We start from the raw sequence: 24,208 nt of genomic DNA on the forward strand, positions 1-24,208 counted from the left end.
CCTTCCGTCCCTGCACGTCCGAGGCCCGCGCGGGCCACCCCGCGGGACGGGCCGAGCGCTCGCCCCGCTCCCGTCGCGGCAGGAGGTCCCGCCCGCTGCGGGAAGCCGCCCGGGGCCGCGGCTCGGGCGCGTGCGCGGCGGGGCGGCCGGGAGCGCGCTGCCGGCGCGGGGCGCGGATTCCCGGAGCGCGGAGCCCGCGGGGCGGACGGCGGCGACCGCGGGGACCGGCGGCACGCAGGTGGGTCCGCGCGGCCGCGGGTCCTGGCTCACCGCCCCGGGCGCCCCGCCCCGCCCCCGCGCCCCCGCGCCCCTCCCCCTCCCCAGGCCCGCGTTCAACTTTCCGGCGGGGGCGCCCTGCGCGCTTGCGCCGGGGAGCGGGGCGCAGGTGGCGCTGCGCGGGGCACGTGCGCTCGGGGCCGGGCTCCAGCCGAGTTCGTCCGGAGGGTGGCGGCGGAGCAGCCGGCGAGCGGAGCCCGCGATCCCGCCGGAGCGGCGGCGCTGGGGCCTGGGGCGCGCGGCCGGGGTGGAGGCGCCCCGCCGTCGACGGTGAGCCGGGATCCGCGCGCGCGAAGGGCCGCGCTGGCCGCGGGGTCTCCCCGCCCGGCCGCCGCAGGGGGCGACACCTGCTCCGCGGATCCCGTCGCCGGGGAGCGAGGCCGTGGTGAGCGGGCGCCGGGCGAGGGCAGGTGCAGCGCAGCGGGGGGCTGGCGGGGTGGCGGGGGGGGGGCTGGGACCTTTGGGGCCATGCCCCCTCCCACCGCGTGGCCGTGCGGGGGCGGTGGTGCGCTGTCGGGCCGGCACGCGTCCCCCATCCCCCACCGCACCCGCGCCCCGAGTGACCGCGGAGGCGGGGACCTCGCCCTGGGTAGGCGTGCGCTGCCCGGCCCGGGTGAGGGGCTGGGATGCGAGGTCTGGGGCGCAGGTGTGGGCGGCGGGGCACCCAGCTTTGTGGAGTTAGTGGGGTGGCCGTGCTGCCGCAGCGCATCCCGGGAAGGGCTGCGGGTTCCTGTCTCCCCACCTGCACCTGCACCTGCACCTGCACCTGCACCTGCACCTGCACCTGCACAGCTGGGTCAGCACCTCAAGGCCCCCGGGCAGGAGGGGGCTGGTGCGCGGGGTCTCTCAGCAGCAGAGGGCGTCTCCCGCGGTGACCAGTCCCCTCCCTTGTGCGCAGCGTGAGTAATAGGCACAGCCTCGGATCAGGGTGCCACCCAGACAAGGAAGAAGGCGCTCGGCCGCCACCCTGCACAGAGAGCTTTTCAAGATTAGGGATCTGACCGAGTGCCAGCCGGCCACAGGCCAGCATTTGCTCTTAATTTCTCATAATCTTGTGTTAGAAAACGTGCACTGGGACTGCGTGTCCTGCCTCTGGAAGGAAGGGTGGAAAGTGCTGCTTTATGGGGACTTCACAATGTCAGGGGGTGTCCCTCTGCTCCCTGGACATTTCTGTATTAATGGAAGTCATGCACCTGAACGGAGCCCGACTTGGTGTAACTGAAGTAAGTCGTAAATCAGCCTGTTTTTGTCTAGAGAGGGAGGCAGCGGACTGTGGAACCGGTCTCCCCGCAGTTTGAAGTTAGGCTTTAGGACTGAGTCTCTGTTGAGCAAGTGTTCTGGAGCATTCGAGGGGGAAATATTCTAATGTTGGAGCTGCAGGCCACACGCCAGGTGGGTGACATCTGGTGTTGGAGCCGGGTGCCCTGGGAAGCGGGGTGCCGTGGTGGTTAGTGGGAGATCCCTAGAGCTTCAGTGAATAGAAACACTCTGGATTTTTCTGGGTGATACGATTGTAGAGATTCAAACTCTTAAATCTAAAGTGTATTAATGCATGTATTAGAATAAACCACTAAGCATAAAGATACTTATAACAAAAATATTTTTTGTAAAATAGATATTTTGTGTAAAGAGTTTGATGGTTCACATTGATTTTAAATCACTTAAAACGTTTCATGGTTCCTCTTCCATACCCATCAGCTGGCAGTTAAATATTGATTACAAAGGAAGGAAATACCTCTCTCAATTCTCAGATTCTTGTCAAAGTTACTTCTGTGTGTACTTATCAATAATAGGGACTCCATGCTGCTTGGCTCACGCTAGCTTTTCAGAGTACACCACAGGGAGAGAACGGTCGTGGGGTTGTTTTGCAAAAGTAAAATATCTCAAGTATTCAACACCGACACCATCTGGGTGGTTGCTATTTAATGAGCACATTTTCTAAATAGCTCACCCCTTACCCCATTAATTACTGAACCTTTAAAAATTGCTGTTAAAACAAACGAGCCGAGCTGTTTCTGAGTCTTACACTCCTGTTTGCTCCCTGGCTGTTGGTGTCTCGTTGGGCTGTCCCTGTGACCATGAGTTCACGGGAACGGAGGGTGCTGTCGCCAAGGCTGGGAGAGCGGCTTTGTCCACAGCCAGCGATCGCAGCCGCCTGAAACACTAGAATGCAGGCAGAGTGGTTCTTTTTATGCTTTTCCAGATCCCCCTCTGTCATCAGCTATCACTTTCAGGGGCCGTCAGGCTGCGAGCGGGCCTGCTGCTGGGTTACCTGTCTCCCCGGTGAATCCTGGGGGCTGCTGCCGTGTGCAGAGCCCGAACTCAGGCCTGCTGGCTGTTAGCTGTGTCTCTGGGCTGGACGTGAGCTGAGTGGCTGAGGTTCCAGAGGGAGGGTTTAGCATGGTTTTATAGAATATGTATTATGAGGTTTCTAGAGGGGTGTCTTACTTTCAGGCAGTTCAGACTTCTGGAAAATCGCTACATTTCTGAGAAGTTGCGCAGCCCCCTAGTGCTTCCTTTGCCTGTGGGCCTGGACTGGGTGTGACTGGGAATGGTGGTGCTGTGCGGTGTGTATGGCTTTTGGCTGCTGACGCTCACTGGCCACCGGGAGTGTAGGTGCACTTTCCCGTCCCCTGGTCCTGGGGGCCTTACGTAGGGTGGGGTCAGCCACTTCAGTGTTATTTTGCAATAATATTCCATCTTCTAAGCCAGAGCAGCTCACACACATTCTCTCCCCGCTCAGCAGAGGCTCATGGAAAGGAAGCACACCAGGCGTTGGGCACGGGGCTCCGCTGTGGGGGGTTCGCAGACGTGCAGACCCTGCGGGCTTGGGGAGAGGAGGGGAAAAGCAGGCTGGTCTCAGTAAGTACAGTCCAGCGGGTGCCCCAGTGAGAGCACCCTCAGCAGCCAGTTCCACCGGGACGGGGGACTTCGGGAGGAGGTGACATGAGAGACGGGTCAGTGGGGCATTTCTGTTAGAGTGATTTTAAGCAAAGGAGTGATGTGATGGGCAGACGCCTCACCGCCTCGAGAAGGCTGCATCTGAGGACATGGCACGGGACCCGCACTTAGGAGGGATGGGGCTAGGGCCTTATAAAGAGAGACGGGGTCTGTGCTGATGGACGACGGATGGATAGTTTAGCAGTTTTCACCATACAAGTGGCTGTAAAAGGGAGGCCACTAGGTCTTCCTAAGCAGGTACCAAGAGTGAGAGGGAAAGAAGCCTGGGAGGTCCCCCAATGTACGAGTTGGGCAGAAAAGGCGCAGAGCGAGAGGCAAGGAGAGTGGCCAGTGGCTCCTTAGTGCCTGAAAGGGGAAGAATCTCAAGAAGCCAGGGTTCAAGGACAAAAGTGAGGTTCTCAGGCTCCCTGGCTCTGCCCCTGATGAGCTCTGTGACCTTGAATTCAGGCTTGGTTCCTCTCCTCATCTGTACCCTGAGGACCAAAGCGCCCACCTATGGGCTCCAGTGAGGCCAGAGGGCTGCCAGCTCTGTGCCTGAAGGTCCCTGGTCTGTGGCAGGAGGTGCCAGCTGCTTCCTGGTCACTTGGTTACCTCGTCATCCATGGGGATGCTTCTTCTGGCTACACTTGCTTTCAGGGTCCAGGGAGGAGATTAAATGATGCATTTAGGATGAAACCGCAATTGTATTTATAGCTTTTGGGTAAGAAGATAGTAGAATAGGGCAGTTGGAGATTCTGAAGGGAGCTGAGAGAGCTGGGATGGGTCCTGAGCAGAGGGTGGGGAGAGGCCACCTCCTTAGGACACGAGGGTCAGTGCACACACCTGGTAACCAAATCGTAAACATTTTTAAAAAAAATTTTTAAAAATTTATCTTTATTGTTGAAAGTATTACAGATATCCCCTCTTTTTCCCCACAGTTGATCTCCTCCACCTTGCATCCAACCCCCCACCCCAGGCCTTCCCACACTATTGTCTGTGGCATGGGTTATGCATATAAGCATATAAGTTCTTTGATTAATCTTTCCTCACTCACTCCCCAGCCCCGCCTTCCCACTGAGACTCATCAGTCTGTTCTATGCTTCTATGTCTCTGGATCTATTTTGTTCCTCAGTCTATGTTGTTTTTTAGATTCCACGTGTGAGTGAGATCATGTAAAACTGAATCAGGAAGAATCAGGAAACATGAATAGGCCAATAACAACTGATGAAATTGAAGCAGTAATAAAAAAACTCCCAGCAAACAAAAGCCCTGGTCCAGATGGCTTCACAGGGGAGCTTTCTAATTCTTTAAGTTGTAGGGTTAGATAGTTTACTAAAAATTTTTCTTGCTTTTTGAGGTAGGCTTGTAGTGTTACGAACTTACCTTTTATGGCTGCTTTCGCTGTGTTCCATAGATCTTGAGCTGTTGTGTGTTCATTTTCATTTGTTTCCAGGAAGTTTTTGCTTTCTTTCTTGATCTCATTGGTAACCCATTCATTGTTTAATAACATGCTATTCAGCCTGTATGTGTTTGAATGTCTTTGAGTGTTTCTACTGTAGTTGATTTCTAATTTCACGCCCTTGTGATTTGACTTGATATGATTTCAGTCTTCCTGAACTTGTAGAGACTTTTGTGTCCTAACATGTGGTCTGTCTTTGAACATGACCCATGTGCCCTTGAGAGGAATGTATATTCTGCAGCTTTGGGGTGAAATGTTCTGTAAGCATCAGTTAAATCCATCTGATCTAGTGTTCCACTTAGAGTCACTGTTTCTGTGTTGATTTTTGTCTTGAAGATCTATCCAGTGAAGTCAGTGGGGTATTGAAGTCCATGACTATGACTGTATTACTGTTGATCTCTCCCTTAAAGTCTTAAGGTGATTATTAATTGGTCCTTTTTTATTGCCATTTAAATTCTTTATGCCTATGTTTCTCTCTCTATTTCTTCTTCTTCTTACATCAGTTCCTTTATCATTTCCTGCAATGCTGGTTTGGTGGTGACAAACTCCTTTAGCCTTTTTTTTGTCTGGGAAGCTCTGTATTTCACCATCTATTTTGAATGATAGCCTTGCTGGATAGAGTAGTCTTGGTTTCAGATCCTTGTTTTGCATTACCTTGAATACTTCATGCCATTCCCTTCTGGCCTGTAGAGTTTCTGATGAGAAGTCAGCTGACAGCCTTATGGGAGCTTCTTTGTAGGTAACAGATTGCTTTTCTCTTGCTGCCTTTAAGATTCTCTCTTTGTGTTTAATTCTTGGCATTTTAATTATGATGTGTCTGGGTATGGGCCTCTTTGGGTTCTTCTTGCTTGGGACTCTCTGTGCCTCCTGAACTTGTGTTACTTTTTCCTTGACCAGGTTAGGGAAGTTTTCTGCCATTATTTCTTCAAACAGATTCTCTAACCCTTGCTTACTTTCTATCTCTTCTGGGACTCCTATGATGTGAATATTGTTACATTTCATGTTGTCCCACAGCTGCCTTAGACTGTCCTTCGGTTTTTTAATTGTTTTTTCTTTTTGGGTCTCTGATTGACTGATTTTTTTCTACCCTGTTTTCTAATTCACTGATCTGATCCTCATCTTCCTCTAATCTGCTGTTTATTCCTTCTAATGTATTCTTTATTTCTACTATGTCATTCTTAATTTCCTTCAGAGTTTCCATATCTTTTTTCATGCTGTTGAGCATCCTTACCATCAGTATTCTGAACTCTATATCTGATAGATTGCTTATCTCCATTTCATTTAGCTCTGTTTCTGGAGACTTCTCTTGTTCTTTCCTTTGGGGCTTGTTTTTTTGTCTCCCCATTTGGGCTGCCTGTTTGGGTTTGTTTCTATGTATTAGGTAGATCTGCTAGGACTCTCAGCCTTTTTGGAAGGTCTCTGGTGCCGGCCAGTGTCAGACACAGTTTGCGACTGGCCCTGAGTACCCTGTTTGGAGCTATCAACAATGCTGGGCTTGAGGTCTGCTCTGCTGGGGCTGAGTGCAGTTGGACAGGACCAAGATGCTCACCAAAGTCTGATTTTCCAAGCCCTGGGTCCAAAAGCAGATCAGGCAAAGACTCTAAGTACCCTGAGGTCTGCCTCTGCCTGCAGGCTGATTAATCTGATTCTCTTAATGAGCCTCAGGCCATAGAAACTTCACAGGGTAGGGCAGCTGATTGTTATCAGTCTCTTAATGGGCCTCAGGCTGTAGGAACTCCTCTGGGTTGAGTGAGAGGTTTTCCAGCAGGACTGAGCAACTGCTTCCCCCTCAGGCAAAAGCTGCTTGGAAGGTAAAGGTCTGCCTGAGAAAGATGTCCTCTGCAGTTTGGGGGAATGTCTCAGCACAGGAATCCAGATTGCCACCCTCTGAGCTCTATGTCCACAGCCCAGAATCCTGGCTTCTCACACAGCTCCAGTACACTCTGCCTTCCCTCTGCTGGAGCCTGAGGTGAGTGGTTGCACATGAAACTTTGGCATTGGCTTTTTAAGAGGGAGCCTGCATTTCCAGCTGTCTCTCCTTGGCAGACAGACACTTGACTGCTTTCCACAGGCAGACGTTATATGGGCTCCTTTCGTAGTTCTGGTGCTCTTGACTGGGGAGCGCCGCCTGGGGTTTAGGCCCCAGAGTCCTCAGTGGAAGCCCTCCCACAGCCATGATCTCCCTCCTGACCTTCAGCTGCTGCCTATGGGAGCCCGGCCAGCCCTCTTGCCTCCGCACTTCCTACACATTTCTATGTGTCTCCCCTTTTCCTTCTTGGTTATGAGGGTGCTGTCTAGCTCATCTTCAGTTGATTATTCAGGGTGGTTTTTCTATATTTTAGTTGTAATTCCATTTTGGTCCTGGGAGATTGTCTGTGTAGCTTCCACTCAGTCCCCTGACACCTTTAATCCTACTGTAGACATTTTTAATGTCTTTAAAATATTCTTGATATTGTGAGTTCAGGTTTCTTAGATAATTTAATGAGGAGAAGGGTTTTTCTTTTTAAAATAATCTGAAAACACAAAAAGCAAGACATACTAAATTGAACCAACTATAACTTAATATTTGATGATTCAAAGGCACTTTCTGATCTTATTGGGTCTGAAAAACCAACACTGGAGAGCAGTTGCTTACCTGGTGTGGCTGTTTTGGTAATGCGCCCACTGCACTCATATTTAAAGTGGATTTACTTCTTTCCTTAGGATTTTCTCTATTTGGATGAAGCAATGCTTTATATTGGAGATAAGCATCTAAACTAGAGTAATTTTACTGTGTTTACTTTCTTACCTGTGACTGGTGGGTAGATTGAAGAAATGCTCACATGCATGAGCTGGTTTCAGAACCATTAACAGCTGAGCACAGTGCATGTCGTTCACTGTGACTCGTTGTTAGGAGTATTGGTTATAATAATATTATTCCTTTTAGTTGAGCTTAGTTTGTCTGCTTCGTTACATACCATCTTTTGTTTCCATAGCACTTAGGACATAGTTTTTAGGCCATCCATTAAATGTTTTTCTGAGTAAAATGAGGTTAAGTTGTCTATATTTTTAAGGTGAACTGAAGTCCTTCAGTGCAGTATCTAGTTTGTGATGTGTTCTTCCCCTGAAATCCTCTGGCCACACTTCTGTGGGCGGGACTTGCTGTTCGGAGTTGCCTTTGGCTGGTTCTTGTCCTCTGTGCTGACCCCAAGGAAGATGGCCCCACCTTGCAGAGCACGCCATCTATGCCAGAGGTTCAGGTGTGGACTCCTGACAGGTGCAGGCTGTGTGTCTACTAGCTTAGGTTCAGACTGCATACTGTCCGTTGCAGGTGACAGAGGCCCAGCTGATGTCCAGGGGGACATGAGAGAGCGCAGAACCCAGACCCAGCCTCCAGGTGTCGGGGTGGCAGGTCCTGCGGTCAGGTTGCAGATGTGAGCAGTATTAACCCTCAGATTGGGTGGGAAACCTGTCAGTCAGGGACATTCTGGAGACACTGTTTTCTGAGGCTTCCTGCTGCTTACCTGCAGTGTAATTGCTGAGTTGGTTTTGTTCTGAAGGTGTAACCTGCTCCCCCTGACTTAGATAACAGACGTGCACCTGCAGGCTTCCACTTCCTGAATAAATCTGCATCTCGTAAATATTTTCCTGATTCTGTAATATTGTTATTACTAAATATGTATAAAATTTGCACTTTCAGTCCTGTCGTGAAGAAATGTAATACTTATGACCAAGTTATAATTTTTTAGCCATCGCCTTGGCTGCAACTGCTTTTATAAGTAATAACCATGGGGCTGCCCTTCCTCCAAGTGAGATGTTTTAGTTTAAACAAAACATTTGGTTTAATTCCCATGAATTAAAAAAAAAAGATTAAAAAAAGAAAGTAGGATCAAGTGTTCAAATATGCTGTGTTTTCTGTAACATGTCCCTGGAAAATTGCATACAAATTCAGTTTTTTTGGTTTTGTTTTTCTGTGTACACACATTTAGTTTTATTGTAACAAAGCAACTTGTACACTTTTAACGTTTAAAACTGAGTATCATCTTTTCCTTTCCAGCGAAACAAAAAGGAAATTTAAAAGTAAACAGGAAAAAAATTACAGTAGAGAATGTCAATTCCAAGTAAGACCCTACAGGTTCTGCTAATTCTCCATTGAGCGGCAGGGCTCAAGTCATCGTCAGGAGAGAATTTTATTTTAAAAGTGTCATCTTAAATTGCAAGGATTTCCGTTAGACATCACAATTAAACACGCCAAAGGAGAAGCCATGTTGTCACAATGCCCACTCACCCACCCAGACATCTCAAACCCGCCCTTTGCTGACCTTCTCTAACCCCCCCGTTTTTGTTTTTGTTTTCTTTTTTTAAAATGAGAAAGTAGGCAGGTACGTGTTGGTAAATGCTGACTGTCCATGTTCACACAGAGACAGCGTAGCCTGGGAGCCCAGTGTGCAGAGGAAGGGGGGGAAGCCGGAGCTCCACGCCCGGCGACGCCTGTGCCCGCCGCCCCCCAGGCCTGAGGCAGCAGGAGGGTTTCTTCCCCCCACGGCGCGCTGTGGTGGCGGCTCCATAAAGCCTTGGTTGAGACAGGAAGGGTAACAATGAATTTGGAAGAGAAAGGGCAGAGATTCTTTCCCCACTGTGTTCTGCTCAGGGTAGACCCCAAGGAAGGTGAGATCCATGGGGAAGGCGAGGAGAGACCTCAGAACAGGGCGACTGAGCAAGAGGCAAAGAGAGAGGCTGCAGCTTCTCCCAGGGACCAGGGAACGTTAGAAAGCTTGGACCTGTCAGAGCTCCCTCAGCCGCCACCTCCTCCGTCTCCCTGTCCTTCCCCTGCCATCTTCATCCTCGTCCTCGTCCCCATCCCCGTCCCCATCCTGGTCCCATTCCTCATTCCCATCCCTCATCCCCATCCCATCCCTCATCCCCACCCTCATCCCCATACCCACCCCCACCCCCACCCCACCCCCATCCCCATCCCCATCCCCATCCCCATCCCCATCCCCATCCCCACCCCCATCCCCATACCCACCCCCACCCCCATCCCCACCCCCATCCCCACCCCCACCCCCACCCCCACCCCACCCCCACCCCCACCCCATCCCCACCCCCATCCCCATCCCCATCCCCACCCTCATCCCCACCCCCACCCTCATCCCCATACCCACCCCCACCCCCACCCCCACCCCCACCCCACCCCCACCCCACCCTCACCCCCACCCCCATCCCCACCCCCACCCCATCCCCATCCCCACCCCCACCCCATCCCCATCCTCACCCTCATCCTCACCCTCATCCTCACCCCTACCTTCATCCCATCACCGTCCTCCACCCCCACCCTCACCCCCACCCCCACCCCCACCCCCATCACCGTCCTCCACCCCCACCCTCACCCCTATCCCCATCCTCACCCCCATCCCCATTCTCACCCTCACCCCTACCTTCATCCCATCACCATCCTCCACCCTCACCCTCACCCCCACCCTGTCCCCTCTCCCCATATCTGCCTCCCCTTCCCCCCTCCTCACCCTCGTCCCCCCCCTCCTTCCCCTGCTGCACCACCCGTGTCAGGAACCAGGTAGGACGGTCAGGGCTTGGCCAGGTGTCATCTCTGTTGAGCTCCCCTACCTCCCCTGCCCCGTGTCGGGTGGCAGGTAAACCAGGTGGGGACGCCCTCTGGCTCCTCCTGCTGTCCCTTTTCTCCCTGGGCTCGCCCTGAGGGGTGGCCTTCCGGGCGGGGCAGGAGGAGCTGGGGCGCCCAGCCTGGCGTTCTGTGGGGGTGAGAGCCAGAGGAAGCGCGGGGCCGGAGGGGCTGTGCGCACTCACAAATTCAGTTCCTATAGATGGAATCAGAGTTTAGAATCTTAAATTCACGACGCAACCTGAAGGAAAAGGGGCAGAATCTTAATAACTGTAGATTATGGGGACAGTGTTTGTTACATTCACCGTTATACCCTCCCTGTATTTGAGGTGTTTTACAGGAAAGTGTGGACAGTGATTGCACAGACACTGTATTTCACATGCACCTAGAGACCTCGCTGTTTAAAGCAAGTAACCTTTCTGTGAACAGGATGTCTGTTTTGATTAATCTGATTTGCAAATTTAGATTTTCCTCATCTGGGGTAAGCAAACACGCAGCTACCAGCACAGGTGGACAGCGGGGACGTGGTCACATTCACCCCAATCCCTCCTCGTGTGAATCTAAACTAGTCTGAGGCTGCCCCACCCCCTTCCTTGTGGCGGTGCCTGTCGTTCAGGAGAGAAATGTGGACAGATGTCCATCAGCCAGAAGAGAGGACTGGACAGGGAGGATGTTTTGTAGCCACAGGGAGCTGTGCCTTCCTGCCCTGGACTTGGCAGTGCCCCCGGTCCCTGGGTCTTTCCCTGCTTTCCCTGGTTTGCTTTGGGCCCAGCTCAGGTGCGCTGCAGCCCCTGGGAGCAAGCTGGGACCAGAGCTGGTCAGACAGGTTTGCCTGTTCATTCAGAGGGGAGCCTGGGACTTGTGGATGTGGGGAGGGTGAAGCTATTTAGAGAAGATGAATGCTTGTCAGGCTCCATTGACCCCTGGCTCTGAAAATACCAGTTAATGGGGCCAGAGTGAGAGAGCAGACTGTGGGGAGATGGGGACTGAGAACAGGTGGAGAGGGCATGGGCTTTTGGAGGCGGGAGCCCCTGCAGGGACCAGAGTGCTCACCCAAGAACTTGGTGGATTCAGACACAGGCCTGTGGCCTTCAGTACCCACAGTGGGACCACCCAGCAGCTGGCCAGGTTTTCTGGGACACTGGACTGCGGTCATGGCTCGTTAACTTTGTCATGGAAATCTTCCATTCCCCTGAACCACAGGGAACAGTCTCCCTCAACCAGGTTTCTCCCTGGTACCTACTCCATTTGCTCCATTTGGCCCTAGGGAGCGCCACTGCCCAGGTGGGCAGGGTTCGCACACGTGGCTGGTGGACACTGCCCTCCGGAGCTCCTGGAGGTCAGAGGACAGTCCGGGGACCTTGAGTTAGAACCCCACTCTTGTCTAGCACCCTGCCTGTCTATTACCTGCCACCTGCTGAGACTTTAACCCTTGACATGCCTGACGTGACCTTTCAGTCCCTCTAGTCCCCATTGTGATCTCCCTCCCGGCTGTTGACACACTCCCCCTGCCCCTCTGGCTGTGCCTTGTGGTCTTTCCCAGCATCTTCATCCCCAAACCTGTACTTCGGTCCTCAGGCCGCTCCTTTGGGGAGGTGACTCACCTGTTTATACATGGCGGGTCTAGCTCTCACTTCTCAGCACTCTCTCCAGGCCTCAGGGTGCCCGCTCAGCCTCCAAACACGAGTCTCATCCCCTCCTGGCATCACCTTCAGGGGACGGACTTTGGTGTTTGGAGCCCACCCTCTGCCTGATCCCTATGTCCGGTCCGGTCTCAGGCACCATCCTCGTCATGAAGACTGTCCACCTGCTGTCCCTCCATGTCCGCATCCATTCACAGTGCCTCTCCCTCACGTCCTTGGCCATGGACCCCGCCGCTCTCCATCCCTCAGTCGTCCTCACTGCCTAGCCACTTGCCTCCCTTGAGTGACATCTGGCTGTGCCATTGTCCGCATGGGAAACCCTGGCCTTCAGGGCTCCTTCCTGTCCACCTGGCCGACCTCCTTCATTTGTTCCTCCCCCTCCAGGTTCCCTCTGTCCGCCCGGGTGCCCGCACTGGGAGGGTCCTGCTGGTCCTGGGAACTGTGCAGTGCTCGCCCTCCAGGCTCGGCCAGTCCAGTGCTGCCTCTTTGCCTTTCATCTCGGTGTCTGTCCACGATGCCCTGACGCTCGGGTCAGCCTCCCTCCAAGGAGTGAGCTCCTGGGGGTGGGCTCAGGCTTCATGCCCCCAGCGCCCTGGACGGGGGCACAGCATCCCTGCCTGTGGGGCAGCAAAGCAGCCCACCCGGATTTCCTCTGCATTCTATGCTGCTGTTCTGTTGCTTTTCTAAAACTGCAGCATTTAAACTAGAGACACTTCCTCTGGTTTTAAATGAATTGTTCTGTATGTGAGAGGGCCGGTCCTCAGTCACAGCAGAGGGCTCGCAGCCTGTGGAGGCCACATGGCAGGTCCTTGAGCTCTGCATTGGAAAGTGACAGTGCCGAGTGGTTCTCTCTAGCTTGCCCTGCTGTAGTCCGCCTGCAGCTGGGAGCAGAGTTGGAGATGAAGACAGCCCCACCCAGACCTTTCCTCCAGCAGGTAGAGCTGCCTCCCTGTCCCTGCCCTGTCCTGCTTTGGAAATTGCCCAGGTTCTGGGGTCCTGTGTCACTTGTCTCCTGGGCAGGACAGTAGGAGTAGGACTAAGAATGAAGTTTACAAAATCGCTTCTGGGGAAAAATAAGGAAATAAACAGATTAGACTGTTACTAAGAAGTGATGAGGGACCGTTGCTTGCCAGTTTTAAATAATTCTTCAGGACATGGGGGGTAGCTGTGTTGTTTTGATTACTTAGACTTTTTTGGAGCCTATGCTTCAAATATGCTTTCTGTTCAAATTTTGAAACTATGTAGGATATCCAGAAACAAGGGCTCCAGCGCCCCCTCTTTGCTGTTACATTCCCTCCTCTGACTCCTGCCTGCCCTGGAGGGGGCATCCCCGCCTTTGGGAGGGACTCAGAGGACAACACCCCCACTGATTATAAATTGGGCTGGGGGTGGAAGGGGGAGGAGGGGGGTGGGGCCCACCCATCAGGAGCATGGGGGTCTCCTCACAGTGTTCAGTTCAGGTTGTCCTGCCTCTGCCTGGGCCCCGATGGCTCCGTTTCTCAGCATTATTTTCACCATTTTTCGTGTTGACACCACTCCTGCCTCCTGTTCCTGTTTCCCTCCACGGCTCTGCCCCCAGGCGAAGGGCGCGGAGGAGGGAGGTTCTGAACCAGACCTGTGGTTGCCTGGCCATGTGGTGTGCACCTGTGACCTGTAGGAATTAATTCAGCTGTCGTTGCACACACAGCTGTTAACAGGGTAGCATTCAGCCTTGGAGCCAAACTGCCGTTTTTTTAACTTAGTCATACATTTGTGTAAAGGGTAAGGAGATCATTATTAGAGTTTTCAAAGGCGACTGTTTTGATTTATGTATCCCAGAATTTTAAAAAGTGACTGAACTGCCATGTGATTCAGGGAAGCCCCCCCCCCCCCCACGCGTGGCCCTTTCTCTCCAGGCAAGAGGGTTTAAAGTCAGTTACCTCTAGTTTTGAAACTGGGACTCTGGTTTATTTTCCGGATGAAAGAACACATTTAAAATTTTTGTCATTGTTTTGTAACAAGCACGTCAAGTACCCAAGTTCAGGGAGTGTACATACATCATGTTAGCAGGACTCAGGACAGTGGCCGCAGTGCACACAGACCTCAGGCTGGCTCCGCCTGGAGCATCGGGTGTGACCCGGGTGTTTGGAAACGCAGAGCTCTGCATTACCTGTTGGCAAGGGGGCCTCAGGTGCACTCTGAGCTCTGCAGACCCTCCCAGGGCTTTCTCGGGGAGTATTGTAACCCGTTTTAGCGAATGTCACATTGGAATCTTGGTTGGTGATTGTGCTGCATTGTCCAAGACAGCAACAGGGAGCTTGTCACTTGTTCCATGCGCAGACCTATGTGAGGTCGAATAGGGAAATAGGTACAGTTTTGTGTTTTGGTTCTATCTGGCCAGACAATTGTGGTCACTTGCAGTTGTGTTGTGACTTGATATTACTGTAGTTAATGTTAACCCACTGAAACTAGCAGTTGGAAAGGATATTAGCAGGCAGGAGGCAGTGCCGTCGGCGCGATGGTCCTGGTGCGTCTCTGAGGCCTTGGGGTCTCAGCAGTGGTGCCGAGAAGGGCGCTTCCCCACGGGCGGATTTGCCTCGTAAGGGAGACGGTGAGAGTTCCATCGGGTCTCTTCCACTCCCACCAGTGAAATCCCAGTAGAAGACAGGACGAGTCCTACCTAACGAAACATTCTTAACAGTAATCGAGCCTTATTATTTAAAGAAGAGCATACCTGTCAGAACTTGGGGGCTCATTCCAGCCCCATGTTATATCCATGAAACTTCATTTCTGTAAGGATGAGATCAGATCCCAGCAGAGACATCCCGATTGTTCGCTGAAGGTTGGCCGCGTGGCGCAGCTGCCTGGAGAGACGTGGCACCAGCGGGTGTGGACGACTCTCAGAAACAGCCGACACCGTGTTTTTCTCTGTGTCTGTGCATTCACGCCTCTGCCGATCTGTTTCTGTCTCTGTATCTAATTACCTGTCTGCATCCTAAATGCGCACACGTGCCTGTGTTATAAAACTAGGTATATAATAAAGATCCAGTGTTTTAACACTACTGTTTTCTTTATCACAAAGCAAAATGGCACTGTTTTAATTGTACAATTTTATCTCTATCAGTAATTCTCAAGATGGTCCCTGGACCAGCGATCGGCCTCCCATGGGGATTTGTTAGAAATGCGATTCTTGGCCCTCCCGGGCCTGTAGAAGGAACCTCCGAGGCAGCCAGCAGCCTCTGCTTTACCAAGCTCTCCCTGGGGCCAGTTCTAACACCTGCCAGAGTTTGAGAACCACTGATTGGTGACACTAAAGATAGTTCAGTTTTCTCATGTGACGAGAAAGTGTCCGATCATCTTGGGGGCAAGAGACTTTCAGTTCAGGTTTCCAAATGCTCTCCTGGTCTGAACTTCCCTGGTTAGTTTTATATCCTAAGCTTGTGATGTTGTACTTTGCTTACTACCTGGGCATTTAGGAGCATGAGAATTCAGTTTAGTTAAAATCACAGAGGCTGATGATTTGGGACCCATAAGTGTGCCGCACACACTCGTTTTCCCGCTCACTGTAGGGCAGGCACTTCATCGCGGGGCCATTGAAAATGACACGACCTTCACAGCTACGCAACTTGAAGCGTGAGCTGCCTGAAAAGACAGTCTTGGGTTACCCAAATATGACACATATCCAAAGCCCTTAATTTTAAATCTCTTGACATTTATTTTAATTATCTCTTTAAAGTGACATTGATAATACTTTACAAATTCAATAGTGTTCAAATTAGTTTAAATTGAATGTGTGATATTAAACGGAATGAAAGTTAAGAGATGCCGCAGCCCTTATATGCTCTGCTTGTGCACCCGTGAGATGGGGTACTTTGTACTGGATGTTTGAAAACTGGGGATTGCTTTTCTCTCCATCCTGAGGGCTCCTCCCTAAGCTCTCTGACTCCCAACCACGAGCCTTAATGCAGGCCTTTCTGTTCCCGATGCCATGGCCTTGCAGCCTGTCATTGGGAGATGGGGTCACAATCCCAGCTGCTTGTCACAAGGGCAGCTTCTGGGTCCCTAGACCCTACCTCCACCTGAGTGCTCACACCCTGAGTGCCCACCTCCACCTGAGTGCTCACACCCTGAGTGCCCACCTCCACCTGAGTGCTCATCTCTCAGTGCTCACCCCAGCCCTAGTGCTGACACCCTGAGTACTCACACCCAGAGTACCCACTCCCTGAGTGCCCACACCCTGAGTGCTCACACCGAGTGCTCACCCCAGCCTAAGTGCTCACACACGCGCTGGACATTTGGCCTGGTGGTGGTTTGTGTTCAGTCGTTGATGAGTCTCCACGCCAGGCCTTGCTTGGGCACAGTGCAAGCAGGGCTCCAGTACAGTGTCTGCCGGTTCCCTGTTACCCTTTTTCCTCTCTGTTTTCTTGTTTTTATCTTATCTCCACCCGGTGTCGGAGACTGGGCCAGCTGTCACCGATAAGCAGAGCATTGAGTTTCTCTCTGAGCCTCAGCACCTGCACCGATGTGTCTGGGACACAGTGCAGGTGCCGGTTGGCCATGCGGGAAGCGGTCAGTGTGCTTGCTCGGCGGCCATGGGGCAGCACCGTGGACAGTGGAGGCAAAGGTTCCTGGAACCTCTCCTCCCCGAGGTGCTTCTGTGAGCCCTGGGCACCCTCTGCGTCGGGTGGAACTGAGTGTTGAGTGTGTTGCTGACGGTCATTCCTTGAAGTGTGTGCATAACACAGATCTGCCTGTGTGCTGTTTCCAAAAACTTGTGTGAGTCCTGTTTCCATAAGTGACAGGTTAGCGTAAGGAATGTAGTGTTAATAAGCGAACATTTCCCATGCTCCTTTCAAATGACTTTGTTAGATAAAATCCCACTATTTAAACAGGCAGAGGTGACATTGTGACTGGAACTGGTGGGTGGCTGGAGACGGTTACCTGTGACGTCTAGAAGTGACTGGGTGCCTGCCATGTCCAGCATGTGCCAGACCTGCTTCTGCAGTGAAGCCCTGCGGCCATACAGTGTCTTTGACTTTCTAGACGATGCAGGAGCCTCAGGGTGTGATGAGAGGGAGGGAATCGAGCACCTTCTTTCCTAACCGCCTGCTGGCTGTGGCGTCCCGGGGCTGTGACCTCAGTCCTGCAGGTGTGGCACCTGCTAGTCCCCTGCTCCTCGGGGCCTGAAAGTTCTAAATGATCTCGCTGTGCCCTCCCCCAGTCATGGAGTTTCCCTTCCCCCGTGTGGTTTTGGGGGACCCCTCATCTTCAGCAGTTGGCTGATAAATGGTTGCAGGTGGATGGAAAGTGGGTTTGATGGCCACCCAGCTCATGTTCCTGGCTCCCCAGTCTAGTCTCTTCCTCTCCGAAGATGGCAGGGCTGCGTCCTTTGTGGACTCAGCAGGAGAGCAGAGTAAGCCCCTGGGCTGCAGGGGTTGTGTGGGGGTGGGGGAGGCAGGGCTTCGGCTGAGTGGTGCTCCTGAGCTGCGACACAGGCCCAGGATACAGGGACGAGCTCGCCCGGCCTGCCCAGGACTGTCCATGCCCCACAGTGTCCTCTGTCCTGCACACCCAGGATGGTTGAAGGGCAAATTAAGAGCAGCGGGACTCACAACAGTAGGTGGCTGAGTCACCGTGTGGCAGGTGTGGGCAGGGCACAGGCTGGGGGTGGGGACTCTGGCTCCAGCCAGTCGGCCCTTGTCTTTGTCCCTCACCTGTCCCATGGGGAGGTGTGGGCTTCCCTTTGGATGGTGATCATTCCCGCGTCCACATTGTAGCCAGCAGGAGGGTGAGAGTGGGACCTCTCAGAGCACAAGGTAGAAACGCAGGCTCCACCTGGGCTTCTGTCCATGCCCGCTGACCAGAACTCACATGTGTGGCCAAACCGGGCATGCCAGAGGCTGGGCACCTGGTCTTCGAGGCTTTGGCTATGAGCCAGGCGAGAGTGAAGGCTCCCCTGGCCAGAGAGGAGGGAGGCCGTACACGCCCAGCCGCCTCCGTGCCTGTGTGTGGGTCCAGCGCTGAGGCAGCTTCCTCCCTGTCACTTTCTGGGCCTGAACCTCGCTGCTCTGATGGGCCAGCAGGCGGCAGGTGAGGTGAGACGCCGCCCAGGACAAGCCCCTTCTTCCTGCCACCGTAGCTTGTCACCCAGAAACGTTCCCAGAGTCGCATAACCAACCTCTGTGCCTCCAGTAAGGGGCTGACCTGGTGACGAGCTCGTTCGTTAGGGTTAAGAAGAAGCGGCCGAGGCGGCCGCGGAGGTGCCGTGGCCCAGTGGCGCGTCCTGCTCAGAGCACACGCAGCTGTCCACCCGGGGGTGTCGGCACAGCTCAGGCGCTGGCAGTGGAACAGCCCCACTTTCACAGGAGCCTCTGCCTTCAGGGGCTTAAGCCATGCCAACAGGGTACCGGGCAATCCATTTACTTAGAAGCACCAATACTAATGCCCAGGGAGTCTTTGCTGTCTGGATGGCTTCTCCAAGGCTTTGGAGGGAGAAGGTACTGTGACCGTGTTCACCTGGGGGCAGGTGGGATGGGCGCGTTTGCTCACACCCGAGGCCCACACAGCACCGAGTGCCAGGCCGGGAAGCACGGGCTCAGCTGCTCGGCCAGGCTGAGGCCTCCGCCGCGCCTCCCGAGGGCCCGGCCGCCGGAGCGGACACGGTCCTGCGGCTGCCACGGCCTGCATGGCGTTCCTTTGGAGTGGAAACCCTGGGTAGGTTCCCGCCTGGGACGAGAGGCTGAAATGACCTGCTGGGAGCTGGCTGTCCAAACCGCCTCCCTGCAGCTCGGGCGTTGCCGTGTGTGCGGGCGCTCGCCCTCCTGTGCCCTGTCGCCGGTTACTAGCGAGCTGACGTCCCCTGGGAGAAACCGGAGGAGCGGCGCTTCCACATGGGGGGGGCCAAACCGGCGACCCCACTGTTTTGATTAAGTAGATGGAAGCACCAGGGAGTGTGGTGTTACACCCTGGTGTCTGCGGAAAGGGAGAGGTAAGGGGTGCACAGAGTAGTTTTCATCCTGAGAGGGCCCTGCGGGTGCTTTGAGTGTCGCTGTGATAAACACCAGCGCCAGGATGCCACGGTGGATATGATTTTTCCTGGGGCTCCAGGGCTCAGAGCCCCTCCTGTGCCTTTCAGGGATCACTCACGTGGATGAGTGTGGGATGTGCAACACTGAAGCAGAGTGTTTCCCAGTGTCCTTCCTGTTTTGCCCAAATTAATTCACACTTAGATTGAAAGGTGTCCCTAGGCTGCGGGGTGGCTCCCCTATTGAAATGGGCACTGTTTCTTCATGGAAGTCATTTGTGATATAAAGCAGGGGGTTGGACTGATGTGCAGGACAAAATCCATACATGTCTGTGGATTTGGGGTTTTCTGCAGACCGGCTGTGGGTGGAGCTGCGGCCTCCCAGGGTTTGGAGCAGGAGGGTCAGCAAGGACCGTGCCAGAGAGAAGCCCCACCAGACAGGCTCTGGGAGGAGGGCATTTGTGTCCTCTGGGAGGAGGGCATCAGGAGCATCTGGTGCCCTTGGAAGCAAGTGTTCAGCAGCCGTGGTGGCCTCAGTGGCAGGCAGCGGAGCCCAGCAAACAAACGTAATGATGTTTTAAACGTACTGACTCCCGAGGGAGCATGAGAGGAAGGCTCCTGCGCTCTGGGGCATGCACCGAGTGTGGTATGGATGTTGTAGTTTTTGGTGGAAAACTTCAGAACTGTGGAAGAATATAGGTAGGAAAAGAAAACAAAGTTGCTCAATTTGACAACCCAGACTTCCTTTGGTGGCAGCTGAATGTCTTTCTTTGCTGTCATTCTGATCACTTTATGTAACGTGGATTTTGTGTCTTTGCTGTCATTCTGATCTTTTGTGTGTACATTGCTGTCTTCACCACAGACACGTTTCTGAGGCTGAAGTCCTGCCGTCTTCGTAACTGGTCCTGCCTTTGAGCAGAGTAACCGTGAATGATGCTGTGTGGCCTGTCCGTGCTTTCTCATGAGGACACGGGATCCAGTAGAGAGTTTAGACCTCCTCCCCCGTGATATTGGTGTTTCTGAGTAGTCACTTCTAGAATCTAGAATCTAGAATCTTTGTACGGAATCTCTGCCCTGTCTTTTTACTTTTCTACCTTTTTACCAGCCACGTGTGGCTAAGTTAAATAAAATCTACATTTCAGTTTCTCAGTCACACCAGGCACATGGCAGCGTCTCAACAGCTGCTGAGGCCACCTCGTGGGGCAGTGAGGTGACCATTTCTCATCACGGAACGTCCTGTGGACTCGTCCGTCTATCTGCATTCAAAGCAGAACATCCTGACCCGGCGGGGGGCTTGGCTGGTCGGAGCTTTGTCCCATGGGAAGGGTCTGGTGGTCAGTTTCCGGTCAAGGCACTACCTGGGTTTCGGTTTTGTCTCTGGTCGGGGCACCTATTAGAGGCAACTGATTGATGTTTCTATCTTCCTTTCTCTCTAAAATCAGTTTGAAAAAGAGACCATTTTGTGTGATTTGTTTTTACTTTGTATTAATGACTGAAATAAAATATCAAGTAAAAAAGGAAGAGTAAAATAAATGCAGAAAGGATTTGTTTCCCCACAGTTGTTTTGGTTTCGTTCCCCAGTTGTTTGTGACATACAGAGTGAGTGACAGTTTGAGTGGTAGCTGCCTGGACTGAGTGCCCGCAGCCCCGATAGACACACCCGTGGGAGCCGTCCTGACCGCTGGCCCGTCCCCTGCGTCTGTGTGGACTTGCGGGTGGTGACAGGCAGCGGACATACTGCTGAAATAACTTGTTGCATGAATCTCATTCTGGGAACTCAGAGCAGGTCAACTTCAGATCCCTAATGTTTTCTTCCTTGGAAGTGGGCAGAAGCAACAGCAGAGCCCCTGGGAGGCTGGGCCCTGTCCCCGAGACTGGCCACGCCATCTCTCCCGCCACGGACCCCGGAATCAGCATAAACTCACTTCATTGTGAAAAAAGCAATGTTCCCTCCACATTTATTTGTTCAAAGCCCTCATGTTAATTCAAGCAGCGTTTAACAGGCTTTTATGTTTATAACGTTTAATGTTTATGTTTTTATGTGTTACTTCTGTTTACTCTTCATGGTACGGTCTCTTATCGTTTGAACATTTCCTGGAGGGAGAGAGGAAAAACCCCTGGGAATAGAAGTGTTTGCAGTTTAATCTGTCATTTGCCTGCTATTGATTTATTTTTTTCTTTTTTTTTTTTTAGGTTGATTGCAGTGTTTGAATGTTGAGAAGGTACAGTTGTTAAAATTGCATTTTTAGGTGGTGGGGATTTGCCCAAAGAGGGTGCTGATGTGTGGTGATGAGCGAGGCAGACCCTGGTCTGGTGACGCGCTCATGGGTCTGCTTGATCTGCTCCTTGAAGTAAGTGTCCAGTTACTTGGGAAGTAAGATCTTTTCTTTTTGGAGGCTAACAGTTTATTAAATTAGCTGACATCATGTTAGGGAGGGTGGGGGCAGTTTGCACCTGTGTGGCCCCCAGGGTGGGTCATTGTAATGGTGACAGCGGGTGACTCACTGTCCCACCTCGTCTGTCACCGTGAAGGGCAGGAGGAGGTTGGCCAGCACTGAGTTGTAGGTGCCACAGAGCAGGTGTGTCGGACAGTCACGCTCCCTCCTCCCTCCACGGCACTGACAGAGACCAGTGAACCTGCAGGCCCTGTCCAGTGTCCCTTCCAGATGAGCCCTGAAATGTGACTGCCAGGGACTGAGGGGGTTTGGGTAAAAGGCAGACACACACTGCACGCTGTTTTCCCGTGGAAAATGTCTCTGGTAGAACTGCAGCTTGAGACAGTTGTGTAGCAAGTCAGTGTGTGTCTGGTCATAACTGGGTGTGCGGCTGCAGAGGTGAATCTCACAGCTCTCAGCCTGCTCCCCTGACTGACGTTGGTGCTCAGGGAAAGGAGGAGCCGGCTGTTCCCAGGTGTCCCAGCTGTCACTCAGGGGCCTCTCAGTCACACTGGAGGTTTGCAGAACCTGGTTCTCTTATCGACGCAGCTGTGCATCCCATGCCTGGGAGCTGCTGTCTGTGCCCAGGTGATCCTGCAGGACGGGGTTGGAGGGGAGGCCGGGATCCTGCAGGACGGGGTTGGAGGGGAGGCCGGGATCCTGCAGGGCGCGGGGTTGGAGGGGAGGCCGGGATCCTGCAGGGCGCGGGGTTGGAGGGGAGGCCGGGATCCTGCAGGGCGCGGGGTTGGAGGGGAGGCCGGGATCCTGCAGGACGGGGTTGGAGGGGAGGCCGGGATCCTGCAGGGCGCGGGGTTGGAGGGGAGGCCGGGATCCTGCAGGGCGCGGGGTTGGAGGGGAGGCCGGGATCCTGCAGGGCGCGGGGTTGGAGGGGAGGCCGGGATCCTGCAGGGCGCGGGGTTGGAGGGGAGGCCGGGATCCTGCAGGACGGGGTTGGAGGGGAGGCCGGGATCCTGCAGGAGGCGGGGTTGGAGGGGAGGCCGGGATCCTGCAGGACGGGGTTGGAGGGGAGGCCGGGATCCTGCAGGACGGGGTTGGAGGGGAGGCCGGGATCCTGCAGGACGCGGGGTTGGAGGGGAGGCCGGGATCCTGCAGGACGCGGGGTTGGAGGGGAGGCCGGGATCCTGCAGGGCGCGGGGTTGGAGGGGAGGCCGGGATCCTGCAGGGCGCGGGGTTGGAGGGGAGGCCGGGATCCTGCAGGAGGCGGGGTTGGAGGGGAGGCCGGGATCCTGCAGGGCGCGGGGTTGGAGGGGAGGCCGGGATCCTGCAGGGCGCGGGGTTGGAGGGGAGGCCGGGATCCTGCAGGGCGCGGGGTTGGAGGGGAGGCCGGGATCCTGCAGGAGGCGGGGTTGGAGGGGAGGCCGGGATCCTGCAGGGCGCGGGGTTGGAGGGGAGGCCGGGATCCTGCAGGGCGCGGGGTTGGAGGGGAGGCCGGGATCCTGTAGGGCGCGGGGTTGGAGGGGAGGCCGGGATCCTGCAGGACGCGGGGTTGGAGGGGAGGCGGTGAGGACCTGGCTGCTCAGTGGGGCTCTGTGTCACCGTAGCAATGACGTCCTGCCTGCCGTGCCTCGTGTTCCTGTGGGGCGCCCTCGGGATCACGGACGCCGCCAAGATCATCGTGGTCCCGCCCATCATGTTTGAGAGCCACATGTACATCTTCAAGACGCTGGCCTCGGCCCTGCACGCGAGGGGCCACCGCACGGTGTTCCTGCTCTCCGAGGGCCGCGACCTGGCGCCCTCGCCCCACTACGGGCTGCGGCGCTACCCTGGCATCTTCAACAGCTCCGCGTCCGACGCCTTCCTGCAGTCCAAGATGCGCAACATCTTCTCGGGGCGGCTGACGGCCGTGGAGCTGTTTGACATCCTGGACCACTACACCCAGAACTGCGACATGATGCTGGGCAACCGGGCGCTGATCCGGGCGCTGCGGCGCGAGCGCTTCGACCTGCTGCTCGTGGACCCCAACGACATGTGTGGCTTCGTGATCGCGCACCTGCTGGGCGTGCAGTACGCCGTGTTCTCCACCGGCCTCTGGTACCCGGCTGAGGTGGGCGCCCCCGCGCCTCTGGCCTACGTGCCCGAGTTCAACTCCCTGCTCACGGACCGCATGAGCCTGGTGCAGAGGATGAAGAACGCGGGGGTGTATCTGGTGTCCCGGCTGGGGGTCAGCCTCCTGGTGCTCCCCAAGTACGAGCGGGTCGTGCAGAAGCATGGGCTGCTGCGGGGCAGGTCCATGTACGACCTGGTGCACGGCTCCAGCCTGTGGATGCTCTGCACCGACCTGGCGCTCGAGTTCCCCCGGCCCACACTGCCCAACGTCGTGTATGTGGGTGGCATCCTCACCAAGCCCGCCGGCCCGCTGCCCCAAGTAAGACCCCTGCACGCCCGGGGACCATGTCCACAGAAGGGTCGCTAGTGCGGGTGGGTTTTCAGGAGCACAGGGCTGGTTATTTCATCACGATGCTGCTACAGGCGGGTAGGAAACAGCCCACCAGGGTTCCCTGATTGGACGGTTGGGGTCCTGGGACCACGGTTCTGCTCTGAGGGTGTCTGTGATGCCCAGGGCCACTCTGCCACATGGTCGGGACATGGGCGGGAGCCCTCACTGTAGTGTCTGAGCAGAATGTGGTGAGAAGTGAATGAGCAGGGGGTGGGGTGAGCCGTGAACGAGCAGGAGTGGCTTTGCTTTAATGAAGCACAGTCCCCTCTGTTCTGCCCCAAATCACAGTCAAGGCCCCCGTGTTCAGGGTCCACAAACGCTGTGGATAGAAATCATGTGAACAGAGTTCTTTTCTTGGCATCATAACAACTAGAAAG

General features: G+C 54.4%; 1 protein-coding gene across 1 annotated transcript in view; it reads left to right on the top strand.

The window, feature by feature from the left end:
* Positions 1-629: 629 nt before the first annotated feature.
* Positions 630-24,208, top strand: part of UGT8 (UDP glycosyltransferase 8) — a 48,830-nt gene continuing 25,251 nt past the window's right edge. Inside the window, exons 1-3 of the mRNA XM_087815900.1 lie at positions 630-661; positions 21,132-21,160; positions 22,936-23,759. Coding sequence (XP_087672026.1) covers positions 22,938-23,759 — 822 coding nt within the window. The 5' untranslated portion in view covers positions 630-661; positions 21,132-21,160; positions 22,936-22,937. The remainder of the gene's footprint in view (positions 662-21,131; positions 21,161-22,935; positions 23,760-24,208) is intronic.

The sequence above is a fragment of the Miniopterus natalensis genome, chromosome 4 (assembly GCF_054644295.1).
Source record: "Miniopterus natalensis isolate mMinNat1 chromosome 4, mMinNat1.hap1, whole genome shotgun sequence".
Taxonomy (NCBI): Eukaryota; Metazoa; Chordata; class Mammalia; order Chiroptera; family Miniopteridae; genus Miniopterus; species Miniopterus natalensis.